Source organism: Oncorhynchus nerka, linkage group LG20 (assembly GCF_034236695.1).
Source record: "Oncorhynchus nerka isolate Pitt River linkage group LG20, Oner_Uvic_2.0, whole genome shotgun sequence".
Classification (NCBI taxonomy): domain Eukaryota; kingdom Metazoa; phylum Chordata; class Actinopteri; order Salmoniformes; family Salmonidae; genus Oncorhynchus; species Oncorhynchus nerka.
The window spans coordinates 28315422-28331275 of record NC_088415.1 but is presented as its reverse complement, the minus strand read 5'-3'; the positions used below and the strand labels follow the sequence as shown (position 1 = coordinate 28331275).

The 15854-nt window shown below is 44.2% G+C and overlaps 1 protein-coding gene across 4 annotated transcripts; it reads left to right on the top strand.

The window, feature by feature from the left end:
- Positions 1–5107: 5107 nt before the first annotated feature.
- On the top strand, positions 5108–15622 carry LOC115102195 (microtubule-associated protein RP/EB family member 1-like). 4 transcript variants are annotated; one of them, XM_029621858.2, is made up of 7 exons: positions 5108–5203; positions 6424–6547; positions 6760–6905; positions 7641–7833; positions 8164–8273; positions 8404–8556; positions 12829–15622. In XM_029621858.2, exons 2-7 carry the CDS (start codon positions 6427–6429, stop codon positions 12877–12879), a joined length of 774 nt encoding a protein of 257 aa, XP_029477718.1. In that variant the 5' UTR covers positions 5108–5203; positions 6424–6426; the 3' UTR covers positions 12880–15622. The 4 variants fall into 4 exon arrangements, with proteins under 4 accessions (XP_029477718.1, XP_029477717.1, XP_029477716.1 ...); XM_029621857.2 differs by lacking the exon at positions 5108–5203 and adding an exon at positions 5411–5586; XM_029621856.2 differs by lacking the exon at positions 5108–5203 and adding an exon at positions 5638–5713.
- Positions 15623–15854: the final 232 nt, after the last annotated feature.

The following is a 15854-nucleotide window of genomic DNA, read 5'->3' as shown; positions in this document are numbered from 1 at the left end:
ATTGAGGTTTAGGGTTTAGTAAATGATTGGTCTCAAATACAATGCTTTGTTTTTTTGAATATGTAGGACTAACTTATTTCTTACCACCCATTCTGAAACTGACTGCAGCTTTTTGTCAGGTGTTGCTGTCTTGTAAGGTACTGAGTCATCAGCATACATAGACTTACAGGCTTTACTCAGAGCCAGTGGCAGGTCATTAGTAAAGATTGAAACAATTAAGGGGCCTAGACAGCTGCCCTGGAGAATGCCTGACTCTACCTGGATTATGTTGGAGAGGCTTCCATTAAATAACACCCCCTGTGTTGTGTTACACAGGTAACTTTCGAAAACACAATATAGCAGTGGATATAAAGCCACATGTTTTTTCCAGCAGCATATTATGATCGATAATGTCAAAAGCTGCACAAGTCTAACAAAACAGCTCCCACAAGCTTTTTATTATCAATTTCTGTCAGCCAATCATCAGTAATTTGTTTAAGTGCCATACATGTTGAAAGCCCTTATAAAAGTGCTAAAAAGCTGTTAATTTGTTTACTGTGAAATATATCTGGTGTGGCAGACCAGGGGGTTGGGTCAAAATGTTTACACAGATCAGACACTGACACAGTAGGATTAGCTCAGTTTCAAAGGTGTTTATTAAAATAATAGTTCAGAAGAAAATAACAGGTCTCCCCATGAGACCCTCTCTGGGATAACGTCTTCTTGGCTCCGGGTCTTGCTGTACCCTGTGGGGATCAAAAATTGAACTCACTCCTGTTACCTCTGCAACCGTCCCCAACTATACAGGAGTCTGTCTGTCTCTCTCGCTCTCTCCTGGCAGCTTTATGGGACTTGCACAGCTGGTGAGCAATCAACCCTTGATTACTCACCAACTCCCAATCAGCCCCAATTAGTCCTGGCCTGAGAGCCCGTCGAGACCTGGCACGTCCGGCAGATGGAGCCATCGCCTCGTGATGTATACTCCATCTGTCACCAGGCCTCGACGAGTCTCCCCCTGGTGGCTGACCTGCTGTACGCCACACAGGTCAAACATGATTTATTTTACTAAGGGTTGGTAACAGGCTGATTGGTCGGCTGTTTGAGCCAGTAAAGGTTGCTTTGCTGTTCTTGGGTAGCGGAATTACTTTTGCTTCCCTCCGGCCCATTCATAAATTTACTCTGGCTATCTCCTCCGATTTCAGAGCACTCGCGTCTGAGGGTGCCAGAGCGCAGAAAAACTGATGAATTTACAAACTCGTAAAACCAGATGAAAATGACCGGTGTCAGTAAAAAAAATTATAATAATTACATTTTTTCCAGCAGCAGTTACAGTCACCAACGTCTAGATAACATGAAAACAGCCTAAACAGCTCTGATAAGGCGAGTGAAATGGTCAGAGTGAGGTTCGCTCTCATTTGTGCCTGGAAGTGGTGTAATGACCTGACTAGATCATAAAATAACAATTGTCCAGACAGAGGATTGAGTTTACGAATTGACGGTTTATTAACCCAACTTTACACAGGGTTAATAAACCCTGTTTGGCCATAGCCCACGTCAAATAAATGAAAGATAACCCACAAGCCAACCGTGACCTTCTCTTATGAAGGCCAGACGTAAGAGAGAGAACAATGGCTAAACCTGGTCTTAACTTCCAATGCTCCATCCCCCTGCCCAACCCCCCCTCCACGCCACTCTGCCAACCACCAGGAAGCCCGGCATCAGAACATTCCAGGCATTCCCATGATTGGCAGATAGCAGGTTGATTGGCATGTCGGACCCCGCGAACACTGGGTACTGGTAAGTACAACACAATCACCTACTAGCCTAACACATAACAGGTGAACGGAAAGGCTCTGGAGCAACGAACTGCCCTTGCTGTCTCTGCCTGGCCGGTTCCCCTCTTTCCACTGGGATTCTCTGCCTCTAATCCTATTACAGGGGCTGAGTCACTGGCTTACTAGGGCTCTTTCATACCGTCCCTAGGAGGGGTGCGTCACTTGAGTGGGTTGAGTCACTGATGTGATCTTCCCCCCCCCCCCCCTTGGGTTGTGCCGTGGCGGAGATCTTTGTGGGCTATACTCGGCCTTGTCTCAGGATGGTAAGTTGGTGGTTGAAGATATCCCTCTAGTGGTGTGGGGGCTGTGCTTTGGCAAAGTGGGTGGGGTTATATCCTTCCTGTTTGGCCCTGTCCGGGGGTGTCATCGGATGGGGCCACAGTGTCTCCTGACCCCTCCTGTTTCAGCCTCCAGTATTTATGCTGCAGGAGTTTGTGTCGGGGGGCTAGGGTCAATTTGTTATAACTGGAGTACTTCTGCTGTCCTATCCGGTGTCCTGTGTGAATTTAAGTATGCTCTCTCTAATTCTTTCTCTCGGAGGAACTGAGCCCTAGGACCATGCCTCAGGACTACCTGACATGATGACTCCTTGCTGTCCCCAGTCCACCTGGCTGTGCTGCTGTTCCAGTTTCAACTGTTCTGCCTGTGATTATTATTATTTGACCATGCTGGTCATTTATGAACATTTGAACATCTTGGCCATGTTCTGTTATAATCTCCACCCGGCAGCCAGAAGAGGACTGGCCACCCCACATAGCCTGGTTCCTCTGTAGGTTTCTTCCTAGGTTTTGGCCTTTCAAGGGAGTTTTTCCTAGCCACCGTGCTTCTACACCTACATTGCTTGCTGTTTGGGGTTTTAGGCTGGGTTTCTGTACAGTACTTTGAGATATCAGCTGATGTACGAAGGGCTATATAAATAAATTTGATTTGATTGATAACACACACAAGCTAGCCAACTTTAGCTAGTTACCTTAAGTGCTTGACGGCCGTTGTGAGGTCAGAACGCTCAACCCTATGTCATGTAAAAATGCAGTAGGCCCTCTGGCCATGTATGGGCTAAGGCGTCCATTCCCAAGGGGTTCTTGATCTCTGACAGACAGAACCAGAGGGAGCAGTGGGGTGTTTGCTCTGAGGCGAACAGGTCCAAATGTGCTGTTTCAAACCACTGCCATATCATCTTCATTACTTGTGGGTGAAGTCTCCACTCCCCCAGGGGCGGTTTCTGTCGCAACAAGAAGTCTGCCACCTCGTTCAGAGATGTGGTAGGCTCGTAGGGAGGCCAGATGTGGTAGGCTCGTAGGGAGGCCAGATGTGGTAGATGGTTGATGTGGAACACTGTTGAGGTATTATCTGATCGTATCATGACATGTTTGTGTTTGAGAACCGGCAGAAAGTGAATCAGGGCTAGGCAAACTGTCTGAAGTTCTAGCACGTTGATGTGCTCTTTCCTCCAGCGGGGGCACCACTCTCCCCATACAGACCTGTGTTGCCACACTGATCCCCAGCCTGCTAGTGAAGCGTTGGTCATCACTACTTCCCACCTTGCCGGAAATGATCCGAGAGGGACACCTGTAATCAGGTAGGCTCTCTTCATCCACGTGAAGGTCGTTGAACCACACGTGTAGTGGCCTTAAAGACAAGCCTAATGGTGTCACCCAGCAAGCATGCCCATCAGTTGTTGGAACATTCGTACCTTCACCAATGCATTCAACTGGAATTGTGGCAGAAGAATTGTTGCAGAAGAGCTACTGGGAGCTTTCCCAGTGCCCTTCTGGAGTCATCGGACACTGGGACTTGGGCGAGCCAGGCCTGGTGACGAGTCACAACAAGGGTGGACATCAGTCTGTCTAGCTCTCTGGTCATGAACGCAAACGCTTGAAGAGATGCGTCATTCAGGTTGCAGAGGTCCAGGTCTGCGTGGTCCGGCTGGAGCATACTGTTCTGTGCTAGCATGAGCACTGAGAGGGAGTTCCCAATGCTGGGTGCTGTGTTATAGGCCCGTGACAGTAGCTCATCTGTGGCCCTGCAATGAGGTCTGGGGCAGCGACCATCCTCCTTCATCTAAGGAGAGCATCAGCTCTGCTATAAATTCATCCACCCTAGGCATATGGTCCAGCCCATGTTGTTTTGCATCGTGCATGTCAGATAGTGTCCTACTGTCCTTGCTATGGTGGGCGAGAGCTCGTGGGTCGGACCAGCATCTCTGAAGCTCCGTAACAAAAGCCGGTGAAGGTGGCACACTGAAAAGTATAGCTGCCAGGGCCTTCTTAAAGAATGGGTTAGCTGCAGGAGCTGTAGCTTGAGGGTCATCAAGCTATAGCCTAGCTAAGGCCACATTCAGGACAGCACATAGTGAGGCAGAGCTTTCGTCTGACTCTGTGTGATCAGAGCCTCGGAATGACTCCTCTGACCCATCTTTAGCGTTGAGACTGAACGGGTCCACAACACCGGTTGGCACCTCCTTCACCATGTTGGGCGTGTCATCCTTCTGGTCACTAAAGAGCCGGTTGGATGCCCGAGTGGAGGTCATCATCACGGCTATCTGAGTCCTCTGTTGCGTCCCCCATGCTGGAGGGAGTGCTAGAGAGCACCGACTTAGGAGGCTTGAAGAAATGCAAAAGTGTTTTTAGCTGCTCTATCTCAGAGGATAAGTAATCAACCTTCTGAGTGAGGCTCTTATTTTTAGACTGTTTTACCGGGGGGGCGCCATCGGTTTTGTGGGCTGTCCCTCTTTTGGTGGCCTTGGGTGGGTCCTGGCGAACACCGCCAAACACTAGTAAATTATCTGTGAAATCCAGGCCCTCAACCTTCACAGGCAGGATGGTGCAGTTAATACAGGGGTCAGAAAGGGCCTCACGTAGGTGGCCAATGCCTAGGCAGGCGGGGCACAGGTCATGACCATCTTCTACTTGTAGTTCAGCTCCACAAGAGGAGCAGCCATGTATGCCCAGCATCATGGTGATGCAGTGTTCTCTCAGCTCAGAATGTGACGAAAATAAATGACAAAATATAAAATATTTCTTAAGCAATATACTAATTCATCAAATTAAGTAATATAATAGTAACCGGAGAATGTATACACTGTAAGGGTAGAGAGCTACAATAATTTCAGGTGAGCCTAGTTATGACCACAGGGCAACTGTGACCTGTGGGTCGGAGTTGAAAATTGCCCTCCAAGGCAGCTCATTCATACCTCTCCCCTTTATGAGAGGATATCGGGCTTCCATGTCTTCTGCTGACTTAGCCCACCAGCTAGTGTGTGTGATACTCAATTGGGCGCTCTAACAAAAAAATACATGTATTCAAAGAAATATGGAAGACAGTTGGGAGGAGGCGATGACAGGTGGGACCATTCTTGCCAATGAGGGCCGATTCGAGTGCCTTATCAGGTACAACTCCGATATTTTTCTCAAAATTGCTGGGATGTCACATGTCCTACTTATATCAGTACACTCGCAAAAACCTAACTATGCTTTACGAAACGTATATTTGATCAAATAAACCACACGTAGCAAATTATCCATGACATCTTTCGATAACTAAATTCGACAGTCATTGGGCCCATGTATCCATCTCTTCCCATATCCACCAGCATCAGCATGCTCCAGCATGCGTCTAGACTTTACGTCTTGGCGACGTTTGACTTGAGAACAAACGCACGCAGTTGCATTTAAATACATCGCCTCGCCGGTAGATTTCTCGAATGAACTGAGAGCAGTAAACATTGACGTCTCTTGAATTAATATATTGGCAGCACCTACGCCAAAACAGGGTAAGTCATTTATACAGCAATATTTGCAATTGAACACGTAATTTAACTAGCTAGCATTTAGTTAGCCAATGGCATGGATGGGGCGCAGAGGCCGGGGTTAGATTGAATGCATATCTCTATGCCAATGGTATATGGGGGTTTAGTTAGCTAACACGACTGAGTTGGGCTGGGGGAAATGTTACCAGACCAGCTAGTTAGCCACCCACAGATAGTTTGGGCACTATTAATATGTAACGTAGCTATCTAACATTACTTTTTCTTTACTAACTCGATAAGCTAGCTGTTAGGTTGAAAATGACAACCTAGTTAACGTAACTTAGAAACGTTAGCTAGCTAACTTTCATTACAAGCAGACTACATGACTAACTAACATTGGCACATTTATTTGATAGTAATTTCAGGGATATTCTAGCTACCTAACTTTGGTAGCTTACACATCTGCAAGACAATGCTTGCTTTTATCCTAGTAATTTCCACTCACCAATACGTCTAAATTAACTACCCAACGTTACGAAAGCTAGTCCAACTGAACTAAACTACCTAGTTAGTTACCTAGCTAACTAGCCAGTGTTCAGAAGGGATTCTGTCTTTGGTTAACAGACCTGGGTGCAGCTTTCTTCAACTCATCTTCTCCTGATCATGATCATTTCCCTTCGTTTCAGGAATGGTCCCCCACTGAACCAGTAGTAGCCCCCCCCCCCCCCCCCAACCTAACCTGTTGTATCTCTGACATGATTATATGGCATAGAAATGTCCCCCCCAAAAATAATCACCTGTGTGCTTTTTCTAACGTGACATGAGGTTGAAATCAACATTTCTCCTTTTGTGCTTCAACAGAAAATGGCTGTGAACGTTTACTCAACCTCAGTGTGCAGTGACAACTTGAGTCGTCATGACATGCTTGCCTGGATCAACGAATCGTTACAGATCAACCTTACTAAGATAGAGCTGTTATGTTCAGGTAATTGGCAGGTTATGGATGGCACAACTGCATTTGTTCTTCCATTACTTCATAAGGTGTAGATTGCTTATATGGTTAGGGAAAATGAAAGTAAATCCTGTAATTGATGTAGCCTGAAGGTTAAGCCTACTTTCCTTTAGTGTCAGTATGTCATCATAGAGGAATAGTTCATTAGCATTTGTGTTGACCCCTGGTGTGCCTGTCCTCTCAAGGTGCGGCCTACTGCCAGTTCATGGACATGCTCTTCCCCGGCTGTGTGCCTTTGAAGAAAGTCAAATTTGCTGCAAAACTAGAGCACGAATTCATTCACAACTATAAGATCTTGCAAGCTGGCTTCAAAAGAATGGGTGTCGAAAAAGTAAGTGGGATATTCCATTTTCCCTCTCAGCATGTCCTAGGCTCTAGTCTACATCCAGAGCTCTATTTGCCAGGCTGATTTATATATTTTTGAACGGGTTGCTTTCGAAGCATATTGATCCTTTTGCTTTCTGTCTTTACCATGTGTTGGCTTGTAACATGATAACAATTCAACAACGGCATGTTGTTGGACTTACACATCTGAGTTGCGGGTAGTGTGGGTTTGTCTGTGTGTGTACCAATGATGTCAGCTGTATACTTCTCTGCCACTGCTTGCTAATTGTGTTTACTGCTGAGCTAGCATGACCTCTCTACAGTGGCTCACTGATATTGACTTTCCTGTGCCCGCAGAGACAGGACTGTTGGCATCCTATGCAGTCTCCACTCTTTCATTGGTTCTCATCCAGCAGTTAGATGGTGTATTTGTTGGATTCGGCTACTGCGCAGTGAAGAGCTGTCCTGTCTTTGAGAGACAGAGAGCAAAACACTTCAGAGCGAGAGTTTAGATTTTCTCCAATTCAGTGTCATGACAAAGGCCCTTAGAAATGGACAGTCCTCGTCTCCTAGTCTCTGTGTGTTCTATCCACATCCCGACAGCATTTGTAACGGTAGTCACTAGCTCTGCGATGCATTTTTAGTCTAAATAAACTGTGTATGATGTGGACATCCACTAGTGTTTATTTAACCCTTTTTTGTGGTGTTGAATTCACTTACCTGGTGCTTTGTTCTTTCCAAGATCATCCCTGTTGACAAGTTGATAAAAAGCAAGTTCCAGGACAACTTTGAGTTTGTGCAGTGGTTCAAGAAGTTCTTTGATGCCAACTATGATGGGAAAGAGTACGACCCTGTGGAGGCTCGCCAGGGCCAAGACTCCATGTCCAACCCCGCCATGTTGGCCCTCAACAAGCCCAAGAAAATCCTCAACGCTGGTGAGAGTAGTAGCTGAGCCTTTTTAAAAAAATATATTCACTGTGGAATTACATTTTAGAAGTGGTTCCCCTACAGAAGGTTCTAGGTGGCCCAAAAATCAACATCTTGAGACCTGTTGAACTACAATTGTCAATTGAAAGCAACAAAATCAAAATACTTTTAGTTTGGGGGGAGAATGGAAACACTGTAGGAGAAAGAATGACTAGCAGCAAGAAATGGATTCTGTAAGCAGTCTAGAGGTGATTTGTCTTTCCATACTTAAATCTACTGAGCTTGTCAATAGCAACCTCTCCCCATCTCTTTTCTGACTGGTTGATTGTTCCCATCAGCATCCCAGCGAGCAGCAGTTGCCAAGGTAGCACCCAAAATGGCGTCCAGCTTGGCGCGGAGACCAGGGGCTGGCGGAGGTGACGAGGAGCGGGCAGAACTCATTCAGGAGGTACTGTCATCCATCCTTCCATTCATGTGCAATGTCTTATTAGAAATGATAACAATTGGTTTGACTGAAGCTCTTGCCAAAGTTCAGAGATGCAGGTTATATCATCTGTTTCCCACCTCCCTCTTCCCAGGTAAATATACTGAAGTCCACCATCCAGGACATGGAGAAGGAGAGGGACTTTTATTTCGGCAAACTGAGGAACATTGAGCTCATCTGCCAAGAAAAGGAAGGAGAGGGTGATCCCACACTGCAGAGGATCGTGGATATACTCTACGCCACAGATGTGAGTTTAGTCAACATTACACACAGCCTCGCCGGGTCACTTCAGCTTTTTTTAGGTTTGAGCCCATGTGTTTTGGTTCAAACAACTGCTGATGCCTTCTTAAAATTCAGTTTGTGGAATGGCATGTATGTAGCTCAAACGGAATGCTAAAGTATGCTCATACAGCTTGTGCAGTTTCCTTCCTTGAAATTCATGCGTGCTTAGATCAGAACTGCGTCGAATAAATGTCCAAATACTAGTGTGCTTGATTTAGCTTACTTTGCACTTTTGGGACTATTCCATTGGTGCCTTCTATACCAGGCAAACCAAATGAAATGCCACTCAAGTGTTTGAAAAGTACACTACAGGGCCTCCCGGGTGGCGCAGTGGTTAAGGGCGCTGTACTGCAGCGCCAGCTGTGCCATCAGAGACTCTGGGTTCGCTCCCAGGCTCTGTCGTAACCGGGCCGCGACCGGGAGGTCCGTGGGGCGACGCACAATTGGCCTAGCGTCGTCCAGGTTAGGGAGGGCTTGGTCGGTAGGGATGTCCTTGTCTCATCGCGCACCAGCGACCCCTGTGGCAGGCCGGGCGTGGTGCGCGCTAACCAAGGTTGCCAGGTGCACGTTGTTTCCTCTGACACATTGGTGCGGCTGGCTTCCGGGTTGGATGGCGCTGTGTTAAGAAGCATTGCGGCTTGGTTGGGTTGTGTATCGGTGGACGCATAACTTTCAACCTTCGTCTCTCCCGAGCCCGTACGGGAGTTGTAGCGATGAGACAAGATAGTAGCTACTAAAAACAATTGGATACCAAGAAATTGGGGAGAAAAGGGGGTAAAATTCAAAAAGAAAAAATATACACTGCCAAAAGTATGCGGACACCTGCTACATCTCATTCAAAAATCATGGCCATTAATATGGAGTTGCACACTGATCTCAGCAAACCATTTCTGTATGGACCTTGCTTTGTGCACAGGGGCATTGTCATGCTGAAACAGGAAAGGGCCTTCCCCGAACTGTTGAATCGTCTAGCACACATATGTCAGAGTCAAGGCCCGCGGGCCACATCCGGCCCGCAAGAAGGTTTTTTACGGCCCCTGGGATGATCTTGATTTATTATTAGAACCGGCCCGCAGCAAGCCGGCAGCCCGCAGATCTTTTACACGCACCAATACTACATTTCCCACAATGCAAAGGTGACGCACCGAGCAGTAGGCTGCTTCATTTCAATATTTATTGGCACAGCAGTCGTCAGCATCACAGTAAAATTAACTTTCAGATACCCATCAAAAATGGCAAAACGGAAGGTGGATACTGAGAACCGGGGGTTTCAAACAAGGTGGGAGTCGGAGTATATGTTCACGAAGGTAGCTGGAAAACCTGTGTGTCTTCTGTGTGGAGAAAGTGTGGCGGTACTGAAAGAGTATAATCTGAGACGACATTATGAAACGAAACACGCGGACAAAAACAAGAATATGGACATGGAACAAAGGCTACAAAAGGCAGAGGAATTAAAACGAGGCCTCAAATCTCGACAGGCTCTGTTCAAAAAAGCCAAATCACAAGGCCAGGCTGCTGTCAAGGCCAGTTTTATTTTGGCAGAAGAGATCGCTAAATCAGCCCGGCCATTTACGGAGGGGATTTCATCAAAAACTGCATGATTAAAGTTTGTGACGAAGTTTGCCCAGAAAAAAGGCAACTCTTTTTAAATGTGAGTCTGAGCAGAAACACCATTGCCGAGAGAGTAGACCAGTTGTCCATCAATCTAAAAGAGCAGCTTGTGAAAAAGGGAAAAGATTTTATTGCATATTCCTTGGCTGTGGATGAGAGCACCGACATTTCTGACATTGCCCAGTTGTCAATTTTCATCCGCGGAGTGGACTCCAACCTAAGCGTGACAGAGGAGTTTTTGGCTTTACGTCCTATGCATGGCACAACTACGGGGCATGATTTGTATGAAGAGGTGTCAAGATGTGTAAATGAGATGGAGCTGCCTTGGGAAAACTCGTGGGTTTGACAACCGACGGAGCACCTGCGATGTGTGGACACAGGAGCGGACTGGTGGCGAAGATACGGGAAAAGATGCAAGAGGAAAACGCGACAGGTGAGCTGACAGCTTATCATTGTATCATACACCAGGAAGCGTTGTGCGGTAAAGCCTTGAAAATGGAGCATGTAATGAGCATCATCACGCGCACAGTTAACTTTATCAGAGCCAAAGGTTTGAATCACCGCCAGTTCAAGGCATTTCTGACGGAGTTAGAAACGGAGCATGGTGATTTGCCTTATCGCACAGAGGTGCGATGGCTAAGCCAGGGAAAGGTGCTTCAAAGATGTTTCGAGCTTCGTGAGGAGATTTGTCTGTTCTTGAGCAGCAAAGGGAAAGACACAACACAACTCCGAGACGAAATGTTTCTGTGTGAAATGGCTTTTCTGTGTGACATTACGAGTCATCTGAATGCAATAAACTTGCAGCTGCAGGGTCGGGATCGTGTCATCTCTGATATGTACAGTACAGTGAAGGCATTTAAAACCAAACTGACTCTGTGGGAGACGCAGATGCGGAAAGAAAATTTGAGCCACTTTCCCAGCTGCCAGACCATGAAAGAGAAGCTCTCTACCAGTGCGTTCCCGAGCACACAGTTGGCTGATAAAATAGGTATGCTTGCCGCTGACTTTCGACGCCGATTTGCTGACTTTGAAGCACAAAAAGCAGGTTGGAACTGCTCGGTAACCCATTTGCTGTTGACGTGGAAAGCTCACCACCAAACCTCCAAATGGAGTTGATTGACCTCCAATGCAATGATGCACTGAGGGCAAAATATGCGGCAGTGGGTGCTGCGGAGTTCGCCCGTTTCCTCCCGGCACAATGCCCCAGCTGCGCATCCAGGCTGCTCAAACGTTGTCTATGTTTGGCAGCACATACCTGTGTGAACAACTGTTTTCTTTGATGAACCTGAACAAAACATCACACAGAAGTCGACTTACTGCTGAACACCTCCACTCAATTCTGAGGATTTCTTCAGCTCAGAGCCTTACCCCGAACATTGATGAACTTGTGGAAAAGATGGGACACCACCAAGTATCACCCTCAACCTCAAACAAGTGAACATTACTGTGCAATCACATATTTAGAGTTTTTACTCAGTTCAAGTTTAAAAGTTAAAATTTAATATTTGTTTTCACTGCATGTTACTTCTCCTTAAACAAAGTGTTGTTTTTGATTAATAGATTTTTGCACTTTATTTTTTTGTATTTCAATCCAATTATATTTTAAAAATATTTCAGTTGAGTGGATGATAGAAAATTGCTATTATTGTTTTTTCTTTGAAGTAAATTTAGCCCACTTTTGCTAAAATAGAAAATATAGTCTACTGATGGTGCCTTGAATACCGGTTTCTTTCATTTAATGTTCATGTTATGGGGATATTTATATAAAGGAAATTTGTCTTTTGTGTCTGTTGAAAATTAAAGATTACTGACAGAGCCATAAGAAAATATTGCTTTATTTATCTGATCATATTGTAATATATTTGTTAGGTTTTCAGTAGGTTCAATTAGGTTCACTAGACTATATGCGTCATTTAAACATTTTTCAATGAACATTCGAACAGTCCGGCCCTCGTCTTGTAGCTGATTTTTTTATTTGGCCCTCCGTCCATTTGACTTTGACACCCCTGGTCTAGCATGTCATTGACTGGCGTAGCGTTAGGATTTCCCTTTACCAGGAAACCCATTTAATGAAGCTCCCGGCAAAAGTTATTGTGCTGACATTGCTTCCAGAGGCAGGTTGGAACTCTGTAGTGAGTATTGCAACCGAGGACAGGTGACTTTCAAATTATTATTTTTTACGTGCTTCAGCACTTGGTGGTCCCGTTCTGTGAGCCTACCACTTCGCGGCTGAGCCTATGTTGATTCTAGACGTTTCCAGTTCACCAAAAACAGCACTTAAGGTCGACTGGGGCAGCTCTAGCAGGGCAGAAATTTGATGAACTGACTTGTTGGAAAGGTGGAATCCTATGTCGGTGCCATGTTTAAAGTCACTTAGCTCTTGAGTACGGGCCGTTCTACTGTTTGTCTATGAACGTTGCATGGCTCTGTGCTTGTCAGCAACGTGTGTGTGGCTGGAATAGCCAAATCCACTAATATGAAGGGATGTCCACATACTTTTGGCTGTGTAGTGTATTTGGCCCAGGTCAGACGTTGATCTCAATTTGAGTGTATTTCCGCTACTTAGAGTCCTATAACCTAATATCTAACCTGATATCTTCCTCTTCATCCCTCTCTGTGATCTCAGGAGGGCTTTGTCATACCGGACGCTGAGTCAGAGGACCAGGAGGAATTCTAACGTTCAAGACTGGATCATGCAGCTTTTAATACAACCCCTCAACCCACCAAACCCCTTCAATCAGCTACAACATGTCTATCCTCTCCCTACGTACAACACCCACTCCAAAAAATGTATCATGTTATGCGTTCGTGATCTCCGAGTGGACTGTATATCAAATGTTTGTTTTCTGTAAAATCAAGTTGAAATAAGTGTGTGTGTGTGAAGTACCTCTTTTGAAAGCCCTTCTCTGGGTCATCCCATTGGCCCGTATCAGCATCATTTTGTTAGAAGGCAGCCATTTTGGCTCTATTTGGGTCCAGAAGAGTGAACTGTCTGTAAGATGTCACTTTTTTTGTTTGCTTGTCTTTCCCCTCAATTTCTGTGTTTGTTCCAGGAATTGGCGTTACAAGTTCATTGGATCCTGCAGTCACTTTTGTACATAGTATTTTTCTTATTTTACCTGTTTTCTAAATTATCACTGTCTTTGCCACGTGTAGCAATTGTTTTCTGGGTCTGAGCAAATTCACTTTGTAGTGATCGTGGGACATTTTTGCTTTACTAACCAACTGTTCATATCTCTCAAACCTAGTTGAGTTATCTACTTTCATTTGGTCTCCTCCTGTTTGGAGATTAACTTTATTTTTTGTGGCATTTTTTTCTCAAAGATTCAGGTCAACGTCTGTTAGTGTGGCTGCAATTCTCGGGACAGCTCATAACAACCTGACGATATTTATGAAGAAACATGTTAAACTACAAGTTTATGGTGGAATATTTTGTGTGTGTTTGTCTCTTGGATGTTGGAAGGCATGTGCACTGTGGATGCCAGAAACTCTCTGGTCCCAAGCATATCCCAAATTATCCACTGTTTTGTTTTTTTGTCATTTCTCTTGTCTAAAATTGTTCAGTTGGCAGGGGATGAAGTTTTAACTTGATTTAGCACCTCTAGTGTCTGCATCTTAGGGAATGCAAAAGGTGACTGATGTTTTTCTATTTTCTAAGTTCATTTATTTTTTTAAACTCCTGTCTTGCATCTGAATCTGTTTTGATTATGTAGCCACAAAATGCTGATGCACAAATAGAACTGTCAGTCTCTGCACTGGAAGATCAGAGATTTAAAAAAATAAAAAAAGTTTTATGAATTACAAACATTTGCCAAAAAGAGAGTACAAAGTCACATATGTAGGTTATGAAAGGTATTTAAGAATAAATACCTTTGCCTTATTCTTATATACCTTTCATAACCTACATATGTGACTTTGTACTCTCTTTTTGGCAAATGTTTGTAATTCAATTTAAAGAATTGTCATTTCAGATCTAGTTTTCTTTTCTTTCTGCTGCTCTGAATGGACGTCTAGACAATCTGGCAAATAGATTTTCAGTCTTCCAGTTAATACAATGCTCTTACAGGCCAATTTACATGTGGATATCATTGATGGTTCATTTGAAGTGTTCTGAACTTATTGGTGTACTTAATCTAATGCGTGCCACCCATCTGTTGGCTGAAATGACCTATCTGATTAATTAGAAGTACATAACTGACAAGTCCAAAGTCTTGCCTCCTTACAAGGCCTGTTAAATAATGTATAATAAATTGAACAGTAATGCCACAACAATGTGATCTATAGCATCCTTTGGTTGTGCTGATAGCTGGGCATCAGCTTTGCATGTAGTTTTTTATGAAGGGGATTTTCTGATGCTGAATATGTAATGAATTGTCTTGAAGCCCATGTGGGAGCTGCACATAGATTTGACCATTGTTGTGTACTTTAGTTTTCTGGCACTAAAACGGGACTTTTCTAGGTAATGAAGGAAGTTTGAATGTCGTGCATTTCGGAATGTTTTTGCATGGTGATGCCTGGCTGTAATTATTTTTTTCAATTATGTTTTGGTCCTCGTTACGTTCTTCAGGACCACAACCCTAATTTAATTTGTCTACTTTTTGGGATTACCATGTCCAAAACAGTGTTTCAAAATGTATTGGGATATGAATGTGTATGTTTTAACACACAGAAATAATCATTATGACTGTTAACCTTGAGTCAAGAAACGTTGTTTTGAGTGATCGTTTAAAAACATAATTGTCTTTTTTGAACTTGGCTTGTTTGATGACTAAACTGTCCTGGTGGCAGATTTTTGTGGGTATTTGGGTCTTAAACACGGGCATGTTCCAGCAGTCTACAACCAATGGTTATGTGCAACGTCATCGACTGCGCAGTCTATCAGTTTGCTATATATGTGGTTTGCAGATATTAAACACTTATCCAGGAGTTGAGATTTGGCAGACATCTATAATGTAGTCAGTCTGGAAGGTGGAAATTGTTTTGGTGAAGTGCATTTTATATACAAGGCAGAACCCCGCAATGGCCTGTTTCAATCTAACCTGGTGCCAATCTTGACCTTTAACCATTGAGTGTTAGCTATTGGTTCCTGATTGTATAATTTTCTAGATATTCTGAATGATTGGTGTGGTTATTGGAAGGAGCCCTTGCAGCGCTTGTGTTTTTGGGGTGTGAAAGATCAGTGGTGTCCATCAGATCTCTCCTGTGACATCTGTGCTGACATTCTGGTACACTGTGGGCCTTGTCACCTTCTGCTCTCCTTTTTTTTTTGTGATTGATTTATTTAGTGATTTTTTTATTTACATTTATTGATAAAAAAATATATATTTCAGCGGGAAATGTATTTTATTTTTTCTGATTTACTTAAATCATGTTAGCCGACTCAAGTTTCTTACAAACAATAAAACAGTATTTCAAGTTTTTTTTTTTTCTGTTGGCTGTTCATTTTTGTTGCTCTAATATAACGGTGATATATGGCAGAAAAGGTCTGTTATTCGGTTGACAAAACAAGCAGTTCTAGTTCAAAATTTGAAATTCACATTTCCAGGTCAATTTGCCAGATTGGAATTCCATTGCTGTGACATCATAAAGAGTGTGCATTATTCTGGAATGTCAATTATTTAGTGAAACTCAATTGTTGAAAAGCCTGAGACA

Excerpts from the sequence above, each read along its gene's own strand:
- LOC115102195 (XM_029621856.2), top strand. The coding sequence starts at position 5,693 with ATGCATATCTCTATGCCAATG. Across the intron at positions 6,548-6,759 it reads GATAGAGCTGTTATGTTCAG|GTGCGGCCTACTGCCAGTTC; the intron begins GTAATTGGCAGG and ends TGTCCTCTCAAG. Across the intron at positions 8,557-12,828 it reads ATATACTCTACGCCACAGAT|GAGGGCTTTGTCATACCGGA; the intron begins GTGAGTTTAGTC and ends CTGTGATCTCAG.